This window comes from Solanum tuberosum, unplaced genomic scaffold (genome assembly GCF_000226075.1).
Source record: "Solanum tuberosum cultivar DM 1-3 516 R44 unplaced genomic scaffold, SolTub_3.0 scf00133, whole genome shotgun sequence".
Classification (NCBI taxonomy): domain Eukaryota; kingdom Viridiplantae; phylum Streptophyta; class Magnoliopsida; order Solanales; family Solanaceae; genus Solanum; species Solanum tuberosum.
The window spans coordinates 426,426-448,693 of record NW_006239056.1 but is presented as its reverse complement, the minus strand read 5'-3'; the positions used below and the strand labels follow the sequence as shown (position 1 = coordinate 448,693).

Genomic DNA, 22,268 nt, shown 5'->3' with positions numbered 1-22,268 from the left:
GGAAAAAAAAAAAAAAAAAAAAAAAAAAACTATCTGCAATACAGTTTATGAGTCATCCCACCTAGTATCTTGACTATAAAAGGTCTGAACAAACCCGAAGCCTGGAATTTGAGCAAATATATCATGCACCTCCGGTTCAACAAGAACATTCATTTTCTCTTGGTAATACAAGAAAGAAGCAACCTTCAAAGAAGAATGAAAATAGAAAAGCAAATGAGTTAAAACTATGAGATAGTAAACTACTTGCCTGAGATGCTTATCTAAAATAAATGTAAAACCAAGTAATAAAGAACAATAAGGACATAGTTTCCCCTGTATAAGCATGCTGAAAAAGAAAATAGTGGATCTGCTAGAAGTGCATATTTTTCTGAAATATGGAACCTTCAAAGATAAGTTCCATACATGAATCATAGAGCTATGCACAACAAGTTGAAATTATATGTTCTCAAAATGAAACAAATGGAGGAAAATCTCCATGGTTTAAGCTAACCAAGATTCAATTGGGCAAAATTAAGAAGTGACTTGCATGACACACTCAAATTCATGTAGGAGGGATGAAATCAGTGGACAAGAAGATCCAAAATGATTAGAGAAAATTAACGGCCATATATTCCTTTCTCATTTTGGTTGGCGGATACAAAATTGGACAGAAAGTAGATGAACTCATATTACAGATGATTGACAGTCACTAAATGTTCATTCACAAATTAACGGCAGGTTCTGTAACGTGTTTGTATATGCTGATGGGCTAGTATGACAAAGGAACATATGTCGAGCATATTCTTTTTATTCTAATTGTTGATAAAGAATAAACAGGAGCAAGTAGGCCTATTTGATCTCTCAGCCTGGATTTTTCAAGATATATACATAAGAGTTCAGAAAGAAGATAAGATGATTGTGTAGCTCAGAAATTTCAAATGAGCCAAATTAGATGTCTTACTCTCAAGGAAAATTTGAGGGTCTTCCTTTCAATTGTAGTAAACACAAATGTGAGCCTTGCAAGAGTAAATTAGCAGCTCTATTTAACCTACTGATAACTGTATGCATCCTCAGGAAAAATAAACATGGAGAGCATACCCAGCATTAGACAGAGTAGTCAAACAGAGTCCAAGATCAATTAATGATAACTGGTAAGCACCTCTTTGGCTTCTTCCAAAAGTTCTTGTCCCAGCTTCTTTAGGAGGAGAACGGTCTTTGGCGTGGATTTCCATGAAAGCTTCTGCTGCTGGGTGCTAGGATCAATGAAGATCAAGGAAGATTCTGCCTTCTTTCTGGACTGCACTCTTACCACACCAGTTGAGGACGTGCACATATTTCCTTCAATCAGCTCCATGTTAGCATCAACTGAAGGTTTGGGGGCCTCAATGTTCTCCCTAGCTTCAGGAATTTGTCTAAGAAGTTCCTCAGCAGAAGTTATGTTGTTTGATCTTCTAGGTAGTGTCCTTTCATGATCAGTCGCAGAAACACCTTCATAAGTACAAGTTTCATTTTCTTCTGAGTTAGGTGGAGAGCCTACCTCCTGCGTTCCACTACTATCACACAATGGATTCCCACTGGAGGGGACATCCTTATTGGCATTGGGCACAATGTCTGGTGTGTAAAGAGTCATGTATTGTCTCCATTTAGAGACCATAACTGATGTCCTCCAAACTCCTTCCCTGCTGTGGAGATAAATGGGTTTTCTGTATACATCAGAGACCATTGCTGCGAACTTCTCAACCTGATGCACTGAAGGTGTTGTGCCAACTTCAACAGGAAGTTTAAGAACTTCAATATCTCCAAAAAAAATGGCTTCATCCAGAACTTTTTCATAGAAGTTGTCCTTTATAGTCTCAGCTCTGAGATCTATTATAGTTTTGAACCCTCTCTCCAACAGCCATCTAAGACCTTCTTCAGTTACCTGGCCACCTCTCCAAAAAGCAACCTCAGAACTTGCAGACTCCGTCTCTTCTTCTGATGAAAAATGAACAGGATCCCAGTTAGCAAACAATGCATGGCAGGGATGATCATCTCCGCGGGAAAATCCAGAATCATAACATAAATTCTTCAGCCTTTGCAGCTTTCTCCATACAGCAATGCTCCTAGGATCATCCGGTGTTAAAAAGTTTTCAAGAGCAACATGCAAGCTCTCACAATACCTCTTCATTTCACCTCTGAAAAAAGCTAGTGGAGGAAGCTTATCATCCATTTCATGCTCATCAAAATCACTACATGTGTTGATTATCAAGGATCTCCCTGATAGGACATCCTCCCTCCCTTTGTTTAGAAGACATACCATGCATCCTAGAACAGAAGCTATTTTGTCCTCCAGTAAATGTTTATCTTCTGAGGGCACATCATATGAGATACAACATTCTCCAGTCACTGGATTGCATAGTGAGTCCATTAACGTGTTATGAAGTTGTTCGGCAGCTCGAAGGATTCTACAATATGCCTCTATCTCAGCAATGTCCCCAGGTAGAGGGCCAATCCAGGGTAACTTTGATATACCACGGGGCTGGGGAGTACAAATTTCAGGAAAACAGTCAGCTAACTCATGAAGTTCAAACCAATAACTATTCAAGTAGACGGAAACTATTTCAAACTTTATGATACCCCTAGTATACGGGGGTAGTCCTTTCTTTTGTCAATAGGGTTACTTATATCGCAAAATAAAAATAAAACTGAGCAGAAACCATCCTGGATCACAACTTATCAAAAAAAGATAAAAAATAAACCATCCCCGATCCAGTGAATAAACAATGATAAAAAGAAGGCAAAACATAAAAATACTGAACTAATTAGAAACAAAAAGGAGAGGTAACAAGAACAATAACATAGTTGAAAGATTTGTGTGCAAATGTTGGTTTTGCTTAAGAAATAAATTAATCAACTAAGTTGTTTCAAACAAGAAACACTTGGCTTTTGTATCAGTCTATACAAGAGACACCAAAATACTGAAACAGGCAATATGCCACATTATTGTGGGGGGAAACAAAATAGCTAGAAGCAGATCTGATAGCTAGAAACCCAAGCCTATCATTGTTGTGTTTCATCCACTATATGCAATCCAAGAAAAAAGAGCATTGGTTGGTAATTGGATTCAATAAAGATAGAAAGGAACACATAATAATACACACGTTCCGGCTTCTGCTTAGAGTTCATCTCTCTCTTCTTTTACTTCCTATTCTATGGCACATGAAGGTTCAACAGTGGCATATCTTACATGAAGTGAACTGAAAGACAATCTCAAGTCTACTCATTTGAAGACTCATTGGCCTGTAAAGTGACTAGTACATTTCAAGCAAGATCAAAGGTAAGCTTCCAACACCATCCCTTTCTGTCACCGTCAGTGCAGCCAGATAACAACAACAACAACATACCCAATATAGTCCCACAAGTGGGGTCTGGGGAGGGAGGGTAGAGTGTATGCAAACCTCACCCTTCTACATTGTCAGGTAGATAGGTTGTTTCCAATAGACCCTCGGCTCAAAGAAAGTAAAACACAACATTTATACATAAGCAGTAACAACAGCGCGATAGTAAGAAAATAGAGGCATACAAGACAAAAGTAGTACTCCATAGAAAACTAAGAGTGAGAAATACGGAAATACTAAAATAATACTAATAGTTCTAGCCAGAGAGACCAGATGCAAAACTATTTAATACTAGCCTTCTACCCGAATACCCAACCTCCACACCCTCCTATCAAGAATCATGTTATCAAGAGTCATATCCTCGCAACTAGCTAATTAACAAAATAACAGGGCAAATATCCAAAGCTTTAAATGACAGAAATCAAACTTGAATTACAGGGGAAAATAAGTGGTAGTGGACTACATTTCTATTTTCACAACCAATTCTCTCCACAGCATTATAGACATTGATCAATTAAAGCAAAAACAGGAACACCAACCTGAGAATCCAAGCCAATGTTAACAGAGAACGCATTGGAGAGATCAGCACTGACAACAAGCTTCATTCTTCGCCTTTCAACACATTTGAGGTTCCTTCGCAACACAGACCCATATGAATATGAAGACCCAATTCCAAACCTTGAAATCTTTCCACATTTTAGCTGACGAAGATGAATTACCCCTATCCGACCCATACCAAACTGGCATGGACAATAGGCTGCCATACCACCATTCAGGGGGGAAAACTAACTACTAAACTCCAATTCTTTACCAGAAAAATCACTACTACAAATCAATAACTTTGGTTTCTCGATATCTGGGTTAGTATAATCCAAACTTGAATTTCAAGATTCTTCGTATTGATTTCTTGAAGTCGAAATTCTTATTGTGTTGCTTCTCTCAAGAACAAACAAAGGATCATTTCAACAATCCCCAGATTTTGGGTGCGTGCTTATTATGTCTAATTTTCAAGAATTTCAAGCTTCAATGTGAAGTGCTGATAATGGAGTTTGAAGCTGTGTATATGGGGGCGGGAAAAGAGGGAAAGTGGTAAATGTGATGAAATTGGATGATTTTAGCTACAAGTTGTAAGAAGATGAAAATTAGTAACTAGATTTGTGTGGTTGAGTGTTACGTATTTTTTATCTAGATTCGACATGTCGAATGTCTTAATTAGAAAGTGTTTTACTATAGATTTTTTGGCGCGAAACCAAATTTAATTGGACTAGTAAGATAATGAAAATTGTGGGAATCAAAGATGAAAATTTCCACAACAAAGCAATGCCCAAAAGTCTCATGTCTTTCTTGGTCAGACTAACCCAACCGGCGCGATTTTCGACAAGTCTTTCCGAATTGGAAAAGCAAGAAGCGGAACTTGTCCCGGGGTTTCGGGGACTCATTCTGACTGAAACAAGGGGTGTGTCTTTACCAACTTCCAAATATTCTATTTTAGAGAAAAAAAATACGCTCCGTCGATTGTTGTGCTCATGTTAACCAAGTCGTCAAGTGCCGTAAATTTTCCCGGGGGACATTGGAGTATTGGTTCGACTTTTCCATTTTTTATTTTTGATTTTAAAGATGAAAAATGAGTTGAAATTATATTATGAGATGTTTTCCAATTTTAAAATACAAGAATTTAGAATTTTATTAGTTAAGGTACTAATTTTTAATTATTAATAAAAAATAATGACCAAACGGGTCATATAATGTATTACCTTTTTGAAAAACACAAATATAAAAATTATTTTTCATATCTCTTATCGTCTTTGTTGCTATAGCATGTCTCATGCTATGTATGAGGTGGAGAGGGAAAAGGGGAAATTTATGAAAATTCTAGCTCCTTCGCTATCAAGTGCTTCTAAATATGTGGCGGTTTGTGTTTTCAGAAGATCAAATTTAATCTTGACAAGTGATTTATGTATTCTCTACATAAGAGCAAGCGAGAATGAACCAGAAATCAACATGGGTTGTGATGCAGTGGTGAAATTGTCTCACCTTTAACTAGACATTTTGGGGTCGAGCCCTGGATATAGAGAAAATTTTGTTGGGAGCACAACCCCTAAATAAATCCTACAGTGCGCAGTCTAATATTGATCGAGACTCTAATATGAATTCCGGACACAAAGTGAAAAATAAAATTAAAAAAAGAAAAGAATGAACTAGAAAAGAACAAATAAAACTATTCCAAGAGGACAAAACGTTATAATCAACATTAGACTTTGGGACACAGTTCGAATAAGCAAAGCATGATGCAACCAAATCTTCTATGAATATGACCTTGCATATACATGCTTTAAACTTAATTGTCGAGAATTTATTTTGATGACTATATTGAGTATTAAGGCTCTGAGGGTTTGTTCGATATGAAAAATATTATCTAATTTTTTCATGGTTGTTTGTTCAATATTTTTGAAAAACACAATCTAGAAAAAAACAAAAACAATTTATTTGGTATAATTCCACAATGTAGAATATGAAGATAGTAGAATGTACACAAACCTTCTTACTCTTATCTCGGGGAGGCAAAGTGGTTATTTCCAAAAAATGCAAAATGATATACTTAACATAAATTTTAATAACTTACTTTTAGCACATAAATATTACTATATTATTTTGATTCTCAACAAGTAAAAACCACTTTGGAAGGCCATCTAACCACTCCATTTTGGTGCCAAATAAATTTTCAATTCTACGTCTCAAACATTTTCTAGTCTTTTGAACTTCGTATTTTCAAGTTATTAAAGTGCAATTAAGTTGATTGAAAACTAGAAATTCCTATTTCCCCTCCTAATATTCATTCTGGTTAGCGATTCAATTAAAACATACAAATCATCAAATATAGGAATATGTTACACTTACAAACTATGTGGTTGTCCAAAAATGTTTTTTAGAGGACGAATTGTCAAGTAGTATAATCAAAACGTTATGAACAATATCATACTCAATGTGATCCCACAAGTAGAATATGGAGAGGTACAGTATATACGGAGACCTTAACCCCTACTTTGAGAGGTTGTTTCCGACAAACCCTCACCTCAAAATTAAATGCTAAATGAAAGTGAACACAGTAGGATCCAAGTGTTCTTAACTTCCTACTATTGTAGAGAATTCAATTTTTTTCCTTTTCATGACATCTCTTTCTCAAAAAATAAAAAGAAAAAAAACTACTCAATTCTCTGGTTACAAAAACCGTATGCCAAACATATATAGGATTACAATAAATATCTTTTCTATACAGAGGCTGGCGTAGGCTCCTACAGCAGTCCCTGTTTATGAAGTTTGGAAGTCTTTTCTGAAGAAGACGAAGGAGGAATTTAGACGCTAGCATTTCAACTGCAAATTTTATGTTCTACAAGCCTATTGCATTTTTGGATGAAACTCTTTCAGCAGTATGTCAGGAACTTCGAGATGAATATTCAGATGTCCCTGATCTTGCAGCATCTACGATTAGAATGTGATAATGTCTAGTGCCTTGTGGTGCAGCAACTTCAACTGGGAGAAGTTCCCTTTCTGTGAATCCTCCCTGAAATGAGAAAAATGATTTGACAGTTAAAAATATGCAGCAACCGAATTCAAGTTGACAATGTCAAGACTTGTCTGGGGTTGGGGGTGAACTTACTTTAAAGTTAAATATAACACAATGGCTTAAATTCTTCAATCAGCGTCACCCAGTCCATCACTACCATCACCTCTCTTGGATATAGGGGTAAGATTCGATTTAGTATTTTTCCTTTGAGAAGCAATTTCAGCATTTTTACGCAAGACTGCTCCAGGAGACGGATAAGGGCGCTGCTGAAAGAGAGGACCCTGAAATTTGAAGAACCGGAAAGATATCATTTTAAGTTAAAAGGCATACAAGGAACAAAAGCATATTTATAAAGCAGGAAATTGGATATGAGGAAGCCACTGATGTCGGCAACAGAAGGATGAAACCTTATAAAGAGAGCCAAGACTGTTTTCCATACCATGGCAATAAAGATAAACCAAATCAAGATTAGTGCAAAGGCAATGTCAATAAGTAAACTTTACTTCTGAACAGAATTTTCCACGTGATTTTGATTTTAGCCAATGGCACTCAAAGATATAAATACTTCAACAATGAAATGTTATTAATTGACAACTGATAGCATGCTCCCCACACATCAAAGATGTATCCTTATCCAACACTTCTAGACACAGATGGAGGAAGTTCTCAAGAAATTGCAAACAGACAAACCAGAGAAATTGTATTATGATTATCTTTTTGTTGAAGTTTGCTTTTAGTTACTGCAGTAACTTTTAGCAAAATAAGTTATTTAGTTTGAATAAATTTGAATTTTGAATTTTAGTTAGTTTGTTTATGTTGAGATATTTTAGGTTGTTTAAATTTTAAATTATGCAGATTATATGCTTTATGTTGGCTATTTAAAGCCCCTTAATGCTTAATAAAATTATTGAAAGCTATTGAAAGTCATTTCAATCCATTGAGAGACATTTTTAATCTTTTTGTGTTGCCCCATTTTTAAAAAACACCAACACTTTTTCTGCATTCCTTGTTATTTGATCGATTAAGTGCTGACGAAACACCTAAAAGAAATTACAAAGAAAAATATGATCCCTCATCAAAAGTTTTGAAGTCTTAATATTATATACTCTCTCCGTTCCTATTTATGTCGTCCTTACTAAAAATGTTCCTTAATATTTGTTATTTCACAAAACTTATGCATAAATGACACTATTCTTCCTATTTTACCCTTGAGAGTTATCAGCCTTGAAAATATGTATTTGATCATAGGAAAACTAAAGTAATTAATTCATGTTCATTGTTCAAATTAATTAATCAAAATAAATTAATTCATGTTCATTTATTGAAAACTTGACTTCAAGAGAATACTAAATAGGGATACAATGGTAAACTTACCTAATTTCTTAAGGGGCGTGAAACCTAAAATGGTGACAACTAAATAGTAACGGAGGGAGTAAAACCTGGCTGGCCCAATATGTGCGCAACATTAGACAGACATGCTCGTGTATGTCAAGCATTCCAAATGCTTAAAGAAAAGGCAAGGATATGGCACATGAATGCTTCAGAGAAGCTCCTAATCCTAGCTAATGTAACAAGAAATATGGTAAAACCAAATTCAACTTGGAATGAAAGAAACCTGCCTATTATTTGAAGAGCAAGAAAGCAGTAGAATGAGCTCAGTAAAGCATCTACTCCTATCACCAAAACACTTGACCAATTTTAACCCGTAGGGACTTCAAGGGTGGAATGCTTGAACAAATTGTTGTATGACGTCTGTTATAGTAGCGTTTGAAGAAGGTTTTTCAATGACGTTAGTTTCGCAGCCAACTTGTGCAACATCGACTAATCTGTCAGGCTACCTGATATAATCACAAGCAAAGGTGCAGGTAGACCCACACACTAAGGTTGGAGCAAATGGACTTGCACCGAGTGGTGTCACTGTTCGACCCTGGGATCTCAAGGTTCTTACTCGTATGGCTCAATCCCTTAACCATCACATTATTGACAACATCACACATGATTTGAATTATAAAGAATTAGTTTGAGTGGAAAATTTTGACTTTAACAGAGGATTCAAATTTTTAAGTTTCAAATGCAAGTCTCTATAAGTATCACTTGAAATAATTTCAAAACAAAGGCTGCGATGACTTTTTTCCTTTCTAGGGTAAAGGGTCAAAATGCCCCTAGACAATGTGAAATGAAGCAATTTGCCCTCCATTAAAAAAGTGTCTTGTTCCTACCCCTGTCGTAACCAAAGCAGCTTGTTCTTTCCCTTATGGGCTAGCAGCGGCAGCTAAAGGGCAAAATTTAGACCATTCAAAAAGTCTAAGGGTACATTCGACCTTCTATTCTACTTTGCTCAGGATCTTTTACTGTTTTACAAACAGACCATTTAAATCTAACAGAAGGTAATTAAGAATCACTTTATATGAATAACCTATAAAAGGATGAATACATGCCAAAGTACATCAATTTAAATTGAATGTGTGAACTCCTTTTTTTCTTTATGCCACCCGTGAATAAAACATTATTTGCTTTAAGATTGATCTCCTAAATTGATGAGAAAAGTAAAATAATTTGGGATAATTTTATACCAGCATGCTGAATTGATCTCCTACAACAAGTAATTTTTCATAACAGGTTACATATGATTACAAGAAAATAGAACATCCTTGTTGGATCCAAAAAATTGTACGAAACATTATTTTTGTTATTAATGTATATGAAGAAGTAAAACGAATCTTCTCATTTAAGATTAATTAGTTCTAAATATATTTATTTCTTAATTGACCTCTATTTTCTAAAGCCAAGAATGCTATGATCATTTCCTTTAAATTCTTTAATAAATATAAGGGCAAAAAGTCAAAAATTACCTCTAAACAATGTGAAATGGAACAGATTTACCCTTCGTTAATAGTTGGGGTCAAACTTGCCTCTCCATTACTAAAATGGGCTAAATTTGCCGTTATTTTCAAATTGCAGAAGCTTAGCAATGGTGATGTCACGTGTCCCGCAAATAAGGATTAGTTTTTTATAATGGAGGGCAAATTTGAACCTTTTACATGGTTTGGGGGCAAATTTGACTCTTCTCCCTAATTTTGAGTTTTTAATTTTTTTGGTTCCTCCTTTCTCTCTCTCTGCCACTACCACTACCTCTTACCACCAATCACCCTTTGTTCCTCCCTCCTCCCACCATTGTCACCATCACACCATCCTCTCTTCTTTTTTTCTCTCTCTTCCTCTCTCCCCACCCACCACCTTCCACGACCAGGTGCGCTAAGCGACTTTAACACGCAAACATATAATACTATTTTAATGCAAATGTATAGCCGCATAGGGGTCAAAGGAGGAAGAAAGGGTGACCGGAGGTAGAGGTAGCATACCTTGTGTCCCCATATACTAGTCATCTTTCTCTGTAACAATTATGAAGTATGGAAATGCACATTTTTTACAAGTATCAAAATGCACTTAGTCTCACTTTTGTCAATATGGTCATTTTACTGATGATAATGGCATGAGGTAGGTAGTGGTTTTATAGGTTTGCTTGGGGAGTACTTGAGCCATGAAGCTAAGAGCAGCCGTTTAGGCAGCCCTTTAATGTGACCAAACCATTACAGCATGTGTCTCAACAGCCACCCGTATTGAAGAAAGAGAAACTAAACAATAACTATTGTTGGCGAAGTAATATATTTATGGACAGAATGAGTTATAATTGATTAAGTTAGTGAGTAGAAATAAAAATTAAAAATTCATCGTAAAAGAATTAATCACTAAATATGATGAGAAGCTTAAACTGCATCTTTTAAAATCTGAAACATAAATTTGAAATGATTGTTCAACTCAATTGATATGATTGTTAAAATTCATATATTTCGAGTAAATTATTTTTCTTCCAACACATATATCTGAAACTATTCTTCATTTTCTCCTGTCTTTACTAAATCTATGTTTTAATTGGGATTTGTGCTTAAAGCACTAGCTGAATTAAGCATTCTTTATGTGTTTTTCCTTACAATGTGCAAGACATATTTCTTGCCATGGTGAACAGAAACATGGGCACATGACTAATGGATATTAGTTGTGATAGAAGTATCCCAGTACATATGGTATCGTAATGGGATTCTTCTGTTTGCAGGCTACAATCTTGTAGGTCTTTCTTTTTCCCTTTTACTTTCTCTGTGGAAGTCAGGATTACATTCTTTTTGAGAGCATCTAGAAGTGTTGATGTATTAAAAGGGTGTATCACCATCTCTTGTGATGAAATAAAAATGTTTTTCTTAAAAATGAACATAATATATAGAAGTTAAGACAAGTTAAGCCTTATTGATTAACTTGAAAAGCAGTCAACATACCGTTGCAGTGGTATCTGCTGCCCGTGGTTGCACTCCTTTGAGACCTACAACCCTACAGAGTCGGCAATAAAAGAAACTATCAGTTAATAACTTCAGAACTTCTAAAATCTGCAAAATGCACAACCATGTAAGTGGACACAAGCAGCAGAGGCAACAGACTTGGAATACGCACCAACCACCCCTAGGAGCATCCGAATAAGAGCTTGGATCCATGGGATCCAATTCATCATCCTCATCATTTGTGCGTTTCCGTTTGTCTTTTTTGTTGCTTTTACTCATTGGTGGTTTGAAACTAGACCTGCAGTCTGAATGATCAGATAATTGACTTTTGAAAATTAAAAAGATTCTCCTCTCATTTTGCCTCCTTGATCTATATGCATGAACTTGGTTAAACAGAATTCTCAATTAGTTTCATTGGTGCAGTGAACAGTTTCCCCTTAAGAGAGTCTAAGCAGTAGTTAATTACTAATACTTTTTTTTTTTAAAAATCCTTTTTTTTTTTCACTCATCCCTCTGAGCTCCATTAGTGACATCATCTATGTTATTCATCATTTACCTGACAAACTGCTTACCCATAGTGGTAATAAACAAGTATGAGAATTCAGCATGATAAACAAGAGCAGCTAGTTTGCAGAAACTTTTTCAAGAAAAATTACTTCCACTGACATCTATATTACTGTATTTCACCAATATAAGTTCCAAAATAGTAATAAGGAAGAATGTAGAGATAAAAACATTTATTAATTTAATGTTTAGAAGGATAAAGAATTTAGATCATTCACCAACTGGCATGATGATGCATCACTACTAAAGTGCAAAACTAACATACATGGATTCCAAATGACAAAAATAAAGCATCATTATCATAGTCCATAGACAAAAAGGACTAAGGCAACATCAAGGACTGAATTCATAGTGGGATGCACACATATCAGGAAGACTGTCAGAAACTAGTGAGACACCAACTGTGCAGAATCAGGATGTGATGCTTAACTTTAATATCCTCTGGTTTAGTTCCTATCAGTTCATCTCAAACAAACAAGTTGGAAAGAAAAAGGGATAAGGAGAGGCTTAATAACAGCAAACATAACCAAGAATCGCATGGGCTCTCTTTAAACAACACCAAAGTGTACCAGCAAAGCTGTTTAAAATTATATAGATATGATTTGTGAATAGACAGCATACCTCTGCCTCTGAAACTTTTTGTCAGTGTCTTCTGTGACACCTGCATCCCCAGAAGTTTGTTGTTGTCTCTCCACATTTGCTGACACATACTGGCTTTGAGGAAGCTTGAGAACTCTGCATTCGGAACGATATCAATGTTCAGACAAATGCATCCTAGATACTTATGATCGTTGAATTTGAGCAAACTACTACATCAAATGCTTAGCTATTAGCCAAGGAATACTTTAATTTATTCAGTTAAGATCTACAAAATGCCCTCTCAAATGTGGTCTAATTCTAGGAATTCTTGGAAAATTAGTGATTTTCTTACTCAATTCTAGTGTTTGGTAAGTAAGCAGAAAATATTTATTTCAAAAGCATTTACATAAAATCTAGGGAAATACTATGGAGGTGGAGGTAGGGGGTAGGAGTGTGGGGGTGGTGGAGCTGAGAGGCTTTGGGGGTTGGAGTCCGATTTGGTGTGTTGGGGGGTGGGGAGGATTGAATTGCCACATATGGAATTTGCTGTGTTATCAAGGAATAATTTCATTTTAATAAAAGGGAAAAACTCATGTATACAAGTAGTTTTGAAGAAGAAAGGGGCCATCATAGTTTCCAGGTGCTTCTTATGCAATGAGACAAATGAAACAGTCATCTATTTTTGCACCGCACTTTTACAGCACAACTTTGGTCTCTATTTCTCAACATAACAAAGACAAGCTGGACTATGCCGGAGCATACTGCAGATTTGCTTAGTTGCTGGATGAAATGAGGAGGCAGCAAAAGTCAAAAGAAGTGGTGGAGGATCATCCCACAATGCATCTGGTGGACAGTTTGGAGAGAGAGAAATGGGAGGTGTTATGAAGATAGATCCAATTCCATTCAGAAAGTTAAATGGAATTGTATAATATCTTTCTACTTTTGGTGTAGAGAAGTAGGTTTAGAGGATATAGATCAGTTTGTAGATTTATTAAGATCTCTGTAAGTATCTTGTTTTCTAGTTGCTGTTTTTTTTATCTAACACTTTTTGATGGTGTCCAGCATGTCCTTGATGCTGAGGAATACACATTTACCAGTTTCAGAAAAAAAAAAGGTTCTCCAAAAAGGACACCCATTCATGTACAAATGGGAATCTCATGGGTACCCTAAAAATTAATAAATAGGGATAAAAGGCTATTCATCAAATATACAAAATCATGTTCAACTCCTTCAAAAGTTCTTCAATTTCTTTCTCACCACACTACTCACATAAGAGCCGATGGAGCAATGTCCCCTGCTTTGGGCCTTCCCTTCCATCTTCTAAATGCCCAACTAAACAAAGTTCATGTTAACGTCCCCAGCATAATCCGCAGGAATTCAAACCATCTCAGAATCACCCACCATAACCTTGAAGCAATCTGACAATGAAGTAGAAGGTGATCCACATCCTCTTCTGATTTTTTTGCACAAAAAAACACCAACTAACATAGGTGAACCTTCTTTTCCTCGGATTCTCGGTTGTCAAAATTGCTCTTCTAGTTGCCAGCCATATGAAGAAACATTCCTTTCTTAGTGCCCTTCAAATTCAAACTGCATCATGCCGCCATCTCATCTCCTGTGAGAATCTAGGTATAATTAGACTTTACTGAGAAACAACCACCATTGCCTAACTCATGTCTCCCACCTACAAGAATCCTGATTTTCTAATGGTAGAGTTTGTTTGTGGGCATCTCAAGCAAGTTTTGCAATTCTTCCATCTCCGAATCATGAAATTTCTACCAACTCAAGATCCCAAAGAACATTTCTTTCTTGTATCTCCTTAATTGTTGGATTGTCATCTCTTTTTGGCATGAAATACTATGAATGTTTGGATATGTGACTCTCAAAGTGATTCCCGCACCACCTATGGCCCCAAAAACTAAGATTACTCCCATCCCCTACCTTGAAAGTTATGTTATCACTAAAGTCCTTTCGGCCTTTCAAGATATTTCTCCACAGCTTGCACCCAAAAGGAACAGTACTGTTTCTAACTCTCCACCCCCACCCCCACCCCTTCCATAAATCCATATGTGTCCGCTATCACCTCTCTCCATAGTGCATGATACTCTGCTCCTCTGCTTTCCCTACCCTACTTCCACTGTCATTTTCCTCATTATTAAAGAATTTGTTTTCCTAGAGACAATATTTTCCAAAACATTGACCGACAAAGCTTGAAAAAACTGAAAACATTTTCCTCCAAACCAAACACACCCTAAATACAAAAGAGATTATGCTAAAACAAGGAAATCAAAAGAGATTATGCTAAAACAAGGAAGCTGACAATATCCAAACTATGATCAGTCTTTACAAGGGCCAGACTAGACCAGCTAAACAGATTAAGTAAACATCTAGCTTTCAAGGAATGGTTTGGAGTTGAGATTCCATAAAAAAAAGTTTGCATTTTTTATGTCCATACGCACAAAAATATACTTGCAGGCACCATTGTTGTCACTTGTCAATGGTGCGCTTAAGCAATGAAGCGAGGCTCAAAACGTATTGAGCTTCGCCTCACTAAATGTGCATTTCAGTGTCATAATCAAGGTTCTAAGACATACTTCTCCTTGCAAGAGGTGACACTAAACAATTGATATTTCACTTTATAGCAGTTTTTTCACTTTCTTTGTTCATATATATTTTCTCAGCATTAAGGGATGCTGGTCACCTTCAAAAATGTTTTACAAGAAGAGAAAATAGAGTCTAGATTTACAAAGCTCCTAAGAAATCGACAAATTCATCCATTTCCTCTATACAGTTCTCCTTCCACCAAAAAATAATGTGACTAGACAACTCCATTTTACATCATGAATGGACTTAACTTTGTCTTCAAAGCATCTCCCATTTCTTTCTTCCCACACTGACCACCAAATGCAGGAAGGTATCATCCGCCACCACGTCTTCTGGTTTTTGCTGCAACCCCTTCTGATCCAACAGGTCATTCATGCTTATAATTATTAGTCTTGGACTAAACATATATATTAGTATTTCTTTTCTCCCTTGGTGCCTTTTCTCATTAAAGCTCACGCTTTATTTGCACTTAAAGACCCAACGAACTCAGAGATTTTTTGCGCTTTTTGCTTTTGATTATACTGGCAGGCACCATAATTCAGATTTTCTTGATGGCTTTCCCAATTTTTCATGAAATCCAGCTTTCATATGCATCTTTTATACTGAATGACATGATCCAACTTTGTCAAAATCGAGAAAGATATGTTTCAAAGATATTTTGCTATTGAATTGTGAAGGAATAAATGATCCATGGTGTATATTATTTGCAAACGACATAGTTCTGATGGATGAGACATGGGATATAGTTAATGCTAGGTTGGAGGTTTGGAGACAGACTCTGGATTCCAAAGGGTTCAGGTCAACCAGGACCAAAACAGAATATTTAGAGTGCAAATTGCACGTAAGGATGTGGCCTAGTGGTCAATGAAGTGGGTGAGAACCCTGAGGTCTCATGTTCAAAACTTAGTGGACACATAAAAAACACTAGGTGATTCTTCCCATCCATCCTAGCCTGGGTGGACAGAGTTACCTGGAACATGTTGTTGGTGGCAGGTGATAGGTATCCCATGGAATTAGTTGAGGTACGTGAACATTGACCCGAAAACCACAGTCAACCAAAAAAAAAATTTGAGTGCAAATTCACTATTGCGTCGCATGAAGCAGATATGGAAATAAGGTTTGCCACACAGATTATTCCCAAGAGAGAAAATTTTAAGTATCTTAAGTCCATAATTCAAATTAGAGGAGACATTGACGATGACGTCACACATCGCATTAGGGCTGCATGGATGAAATAGAGGCTTGCCTCCGGAGACTTGTGTGATAAGAAGGTACCACCTAAACTTAAAAGGGAAGTTATATAGAGTTGTGGTTAGACCGTCTTTGTTGTATGGGGTGGAGTGCTAGCCAATCAAGAACTCGCATATGCAGAAGATGCATGTTGCGCAGATGCAGATGTTGAGATGGATGTATGAGCATACTGGGAGCAATAAGATTAAGAATGAGGTTACCCGGGAGAAGGTGGGGAGTGGCTTCTCTGACGGATAAGATGAGGAAAGCGAGATTGATATAATTTGGACATGTGCAAAGGAGGTGCATTGACACCCAGTGAGGAGGTGCAAGAGGTTGGTTGTAGAGGGCACACGGAGGGGTAGAGGCAAGCTGAAGAAGTATTAAAGAAAGGTGATTAGGCAGGGCATGGCACAACTTCACCAAGGACATGGCTCTAGATAGGAAGGAATGAAGGTGGCGTATTAGGGTAGAGTTATAATAGCCGTAGTACTAGTTGTACCCTTGTAATTCTTGTCATATGTAGTTTATTGTGTTTTAGATTATCACATTATTTTGATGTTTGTTAGTATTCCTCTCTTGTAGACTTGGCATTGGTTTTCTTATTAACGACTATGCTTTTTTCATTGTTTTCTTCTTCCTCTACTTGGGGTTGACACACTTGAGTTGAGGGTCTTTCGGAAACATCTTTATTTCCATGAGGTAGTGGTAAGGTCTGAGTACACTCTACCCTCCCCACACCCCACTTAATGGGATTTTACTGGGTATATTATTGTTGTTGTTGTTCCGAGACATATAACTCCTGATAGTTGAATATTTCGTTTGCTAAAGTTGAAAAGAACCTTTCAGAAAATAGGTTTGTTCTTTTAATCTGCAAGAGTTCTCAAAAGGATTTATAACATGTTGGGCCACTCCATCCATTGATTTACTGCCTTGAAAAATTGCTCAGACTATTTCAAATGGTATCATAGCCAAAACTTTGGTAAGCCCATATGCAACACTATCTTCTCTGTGCCAACTGTGTTGCTCTATGCTTTTCGAGCAACTCAACCCTCGAGGCGTTACCTTTGCTCCAGTCCTTAGCATATTAAGTCAACTCTCTCTTCTCTCTCAGCTCAAGGCCCATTCTTTAGCCTGATGAGTTTGGTCTCTCTTTACATTAGGTGAACTCTATAGTAAAAAAAAAAAAAAAAGACAAAAATAGAAGTCTTCAATCCATGTGTAAACTCTAGAACTGAGTTATACATATGGAAGGGTGCTAGAAATACACGTGTCCGTCATTGCTTGAGTACTGTCTCATTCCACTCCACCATTCCTGGATATACTAAACTCAAAGAACCCTTCTAAGCCAACTGCATGTGGTAGATGTTGGACTGCACATATAGACTGTGCAGTGAATTAACAAGTAAATAAGGGGCAAAAACAAGAAAACCCTAAAAGTTGCACTATAAGTTTAAGTTCCATTGGAATCTTACTCGAGCAAAAGTACTCATATTCAGTAGCATTACACGAAAACAAAGACGAGACAAATAAACACAAAAATGTCAAAAGGAGAAATATATGCAATGACAACTTACCGAGTGCAATGTTTGCAGTAACCCCATGACTGTACAAGGCCCACACCCCATCCACCACATTCACTGCATCTCGGGAATGTGGAAGCTTGGTCAACCCGAGTTACATTAGTTGCATTGTTGGCGACTGCTCTATCATGGTGCTGAATGGCAACCTGCCGTGGTTTAGAAGGATGTTCCCATTGTGATACATTAGTCTGTGAGTTATAGTAATATTTTTGACCTGCAAACAGTTTGAATAATAGAAAACATAGGCTCATTATGACATAAAATGTGAAGAGCTCAAACAACTAAATTTGCACTTGGATTGCTTTGATGATTAGATACCGACAACAATCAAAACTCTGACCAGCTAAGTCTAATACCTTAGATAAGATCCTCTTTGTTCATTCGTCTAGCAGCAAAGGAACGCAATGTACTACTAAATACACTCCTCACCAGTTCAAAAGGAGAATGAAAAAGAGACATGTCAAACCTATGATGCACAGGGATAAGGGATCCCAGTTGTAGTAAATGCATGCCTAGTTGGCAATTAAACAATGGAGAAGCCCCACTATGATAAAGGAGGAATGTAACACGACCTATGGATTTAGGGGTTTGGAAAATCAGCATGGGCTCATTCCAAGCATTACTGCACCTTCCGATATTTTTATCCAAGGGAAGCCAAAATCTTTTGAGAAATAGCGACATCAGGATTCACATTAAAAAGGATCAGCCTACAAATGAGAAAATAAATGAATGTTCAAAAAGAACATCTACTTAAACTCAATTCTTTCTGATTTAAAAGTTCCGAGTGTTCTAATTTAATCTTCTCCATCCACAGATAACATGAAGCAAGTAAACAGCTAGCAAAGTTATGATACATAGCATACCAGATGATTCATCAAGAACCTCCTGCCAATATTCAGGAAGTCCCGAACAAACCCCAGAAATTTGTGCAGGAGCCTCAATAGGTCTTTCCCACTGACTTTTCCCAGTACTTCCATTATAATAATATAAAACACCACTTGTAGGGTCCCTGGATTCGATCTGCATTCTCAAATTACAGGCAAATATTAACACTATAAACATCACTGTTTTTAAAAGCAAAAGCACAAAAAAGTAACAAGATCTATATAGGGTAATTGAAGTGAAAAGCGGGAAGTTAAGTGTGTGCTTCTTTGAAGTGAACTAGTGAGGTGCACAACTTATAGATAATTAGAACATACCAAACACATGATTTGAGTACTACGATAACTAGTGTTGATTGAATTGAATGTAATTGATTCTGTTATATTGTCTTTCCTTTTAGTCTTAGGACTCATTGTATAAGTATAATTCTCATGGTTTATATATTAATCAAGACTATGTTGCTTGGACTCTTCAAAAATGTCAACGGGTGCATGTTGGATTCGCCAAAAGTAGTGTATTTTTGGAGAATCCGACACGGGTGCGGCATCAAAAGTGAAGAGTCCGCACAACTAAGAATCAAGAAATATAAAAAGTTTTTTCTTCTTCTTGAAATTTTCATGGTTTATACTAGAAGTACAATTTCTTTTTTTGACTATTCATTCTGATGTATGGGGTCCTACTCAAAACACTTTCTTTGTCCGGTAATCGATAATTTGTTACTTTTATTGATTGTTGCACTAGAATGACATGGGTATATCTGTTAAATGCCAAAAGTGAAGTTTTTTCCTATTTTCAATCATTTCATAAGATGACTTGTACTCAGTTCGATACTAAGATAAGATATTTCAACTGATGATGGCACAGAATACATGGATAAGACTTTTGAAGCTTACTTGGAGTCTTTTGGGATAATCCATCAAACTAGTTGTCTTTATACTAGTGCACAAAATGGGGATGCTGAAAGAAAAAATAGGCATTTGTTAGAAGTAGCAAGATCCCTTTTGTTTACCATGAATCTGTCAAAGCCTTACTGGGGGATGCCATTCTAGTAGCTGCCTACCTCATCAATAGAATGCCACTTAAAATCCTCAATTTTCAGAGTCCCTTGGAAACTTTAAAGGGTGAGAATGAATTTACTGTTCCTCTAAAGGTTTTGGGTGTTTGCTTTACTGTTCCTCAAAAGGTTTTGGGTGTTTTTTTTTTTTTTTTTTTTAATTACAAATAAAAGGAGAGTATCAGGAAGATCTTCAATCCTAAATAACAAAATTACAAGGTGTCTAAAGCATTCATTACTGATTCTAGATCTTCCATATACTCCTGTTTACACCAAAAATGAAATAAAACCAAGCAATTCATCTTCATCTTCTGGATGCTGTTACTTTTGTTCTGGAAGCATCTGAGGTTCCTCTCTTTCCACACAGACCACCAGATACAGGTGGGGATGATCTTCCATCTTTCTTTATGACCAGAAATGTAGGCAAAGCTACTCCATATCTTCAGGGCCTGGACAATATTTCTTGGCATCACCCAAAGTAGGCCCTTCGAATTGATGAAAATGCTCCACAAAATATTAGTGATCCTACAGTGAAGAAAGAGGTGATTGACTGTTTCAGCCTCTTCTCCACACAGGAAACACCTAGGACTCAGTTGGATACCCCTTTTCATGAGGTTCTCCTGAGTCAAAACAGCCTGCTTTGCTAGTAGCCAAGTGAAGACTGTTCCTCAAAAGGTTTTGGGTGTTTGCTTTACTGTTCCTCAAAAGGCTTCGGGTGTTTGCTTTATTCATACTAGAAACTCTGGTAAACTAGACCCTAGAGCTCTTAAATGTTTTATTGGGTATTCTCAAATACAGAAAAGGTACATATGTTATCACCCTCCTAGGAGATTCTTTGTCAGCATGGATGCAACCCTTCAAGTTATGAGCCCTATTTCAGCGTTACACCATCACCTCTTTAGGGGGAGAATTATAAGAAAGAAGAGATGGTTTTTCCTAGTTCCATTGTTGAAAGTAAATTGGAGAAAGAATTCAGGGGGAGACTGTTGGGCATTTGGATAGGCCTGATTTGATAACTTACTCAAGGAGAAATAGAATGGAAGAAGCATAAGAACCCACCATGCAGTCTGCTGCAGCTAAATCTTCTTCTTCTAGTGAGTTATCTACGTTTCTTAATGAGATAGATACGTCTATTGTTTTTTTTTTATAACCGAGAAATCCGTCTGTGACCCGCCCTTTGGACCAATCACAGCCTTCTAAACTCGGTGGATAATGGGCCCGCCCCTCTACCCTTCTCCACTTAAATACCGGGCTTAGCTTTGCATGGTGTGGGGCTTGAACCTGCGACCTAAGCCACAAATCCTCCACCTTTTGCCACTTGAGCTAGGCCTTGGGGGCGAGATAGATACGTCTATTGTTACAGGAAAGGAGTAAGATCTTGCACCAACCACCCTTTATCTATTTGTTTCCTATAATTCTTTGTCTCCCTCCTATAGAGTCTTTGTCTTGGCACATTTTTTTTTGATGAAGTAAGTGGTATTGATAAAAGGCAAGAAGATGCAAGATTACAAGATGTGGCATTGGAGCTTAAAAAAATCTCTGGCTGACCGTACAAACTATCTAAGCCAGAACTAGTGAGCTAATAAAGTCCTAAAATTGTGATGCATAAGCCACAGGATACAGACTGAACCAACTAAACAAACTGACAAAACACCTAGCTTCAAAATACCTAAAGAAATTGACTCCCAATCAAAACATCTCTTATTCTTTTCTAACCAGATACACTAAAAAATACAAGAAGGGATCATGCTCCAGATTTTCTTAATGGCTTTGTCAGCTCTTCATAGGCTCCAACTCTCATAAGCATCCTTAACTAAGAGGGGTGTGGTCCATTTAAGATCAAAGAGACAAAAAACATTTTTCATATTTCTAAGGCCACCTCATAGTGAAGAAGGAGGTGGTAGGTGGTTTCATCCTCCTTTTTGCACATATGGCATCTTCAAGTTATCTTAAGTAAGACATGCCTCCTATAGAGTTGTCCAAGTAAAACATACAACCTTAGGTCCTCCAAATGAGCTTCCAGGATCATGGGGTTTCTGGAGCATAATTGATGGTACCCTTCCTTAACTGTATAGATTCCTCTTTGTGATAACCCCATTTAAGCTTGTCAGCTACCTGGGGATTTACGTGACAATATTAGTGTCTTGCAAAATTATCTAGCAAATCACTCACTTCCCAATCATGCATGTTTCTTCTGAATGTCAAATCCTAGTTGGGATCTTGAGCTACTCTGAACAAATCTGAAGAAAGGTATTGCCAAGCCATTTGTTTGTCCAAAATTTTAAAAACCACTACCCACTTCAAAGTGAGCATGCTGACCAAGGTATCCCGCAGCTTCATAATACCCTTCCACAAAGTTCCCCTCCATGAGGGAGAGTAGGTCTCTGTGCACTATTGATTCAACCTTCAATGTCTAGATATGATGACATCTTTCCAGAACCCTGCCTCTTGAATGACATTGAAAGAGATGCTAATGAGCTTGAGAAAGTGAGTGTGTGTGTGTGTGTGTGTGGGGGGGGG

General features: G+C 37.0%; 2 protein-coding genes across 3 annotated transcripts in view; both read right to left on the bottom strand.

Moving 5' to 3' along the window:
* LOC102578444 (NAD kinase 2, chloroplastic-like) overlaps positions 1–4,504 on the bottom strand; it is a 9,971-nt gene extending 5,467 nt beyond the window's left edge. The window contains exons 1-3 of the mRNA XM_006351059.2: positions 3,896–4,504; positions 1,139–2,497; positions 62–183 (exon numbers count right to left, since the gene is read on the bottom strand). Of these exons, the coding sequence (XP_006351121.1) occupies positions 62–183; positions 1,139–2,497; positions 3,896–4,120 (1,706 nt within the window). The 5' untranslated portion in view covers positions 4,121–4,504. The remainder of the gene's footprint in view (positions 1–61; positions 184–1,138; positions 2,498–3,895) is intronic.
* Positions 4,505–6,465: 1,961 nt separating this feature from the next.
* LOC102606319 (uncharacterized) overlaps positions 6,466–22,268 on the bottom strand; it is a 25,633-nt gene continuing 9,830 nt past the window's right edge. For both annotated transcript variants that reach the window (XM_015310351.1, XM_006351058.2), the window contains exons 9-15: positions 18,676–18,832; positions 17,807–18,026; positions 12,438–12,551; positions 11,425–11,550; positions 11,253–11,304; positions 7,015–7,202; positions 6,466–6,918 (exon numbers count right to left, since the gene is read on the bottom strand). In XM_015310351.1, the coding sequence (XP_015165837.1) occupies positions 7,050–7,202; positions 11,253–11,304; positions 11,425–11,550; positions 12,438–12,551; positions 17,807–18,026; positions 18,676–18,832 (822 nt within the window). In that variant the 3' untranslated portion in view covers positions 6,466–6,918; positions 7,015–7,049. The remainder of the gene's footprint in view (positions 6,919–7,014; positions 7,203–11,252; positions 11,305–11,424; positions 11,551–12,437; positions 12,552–17,806; positions 18,027–18,675; positions 18,833–22,268) is intronic.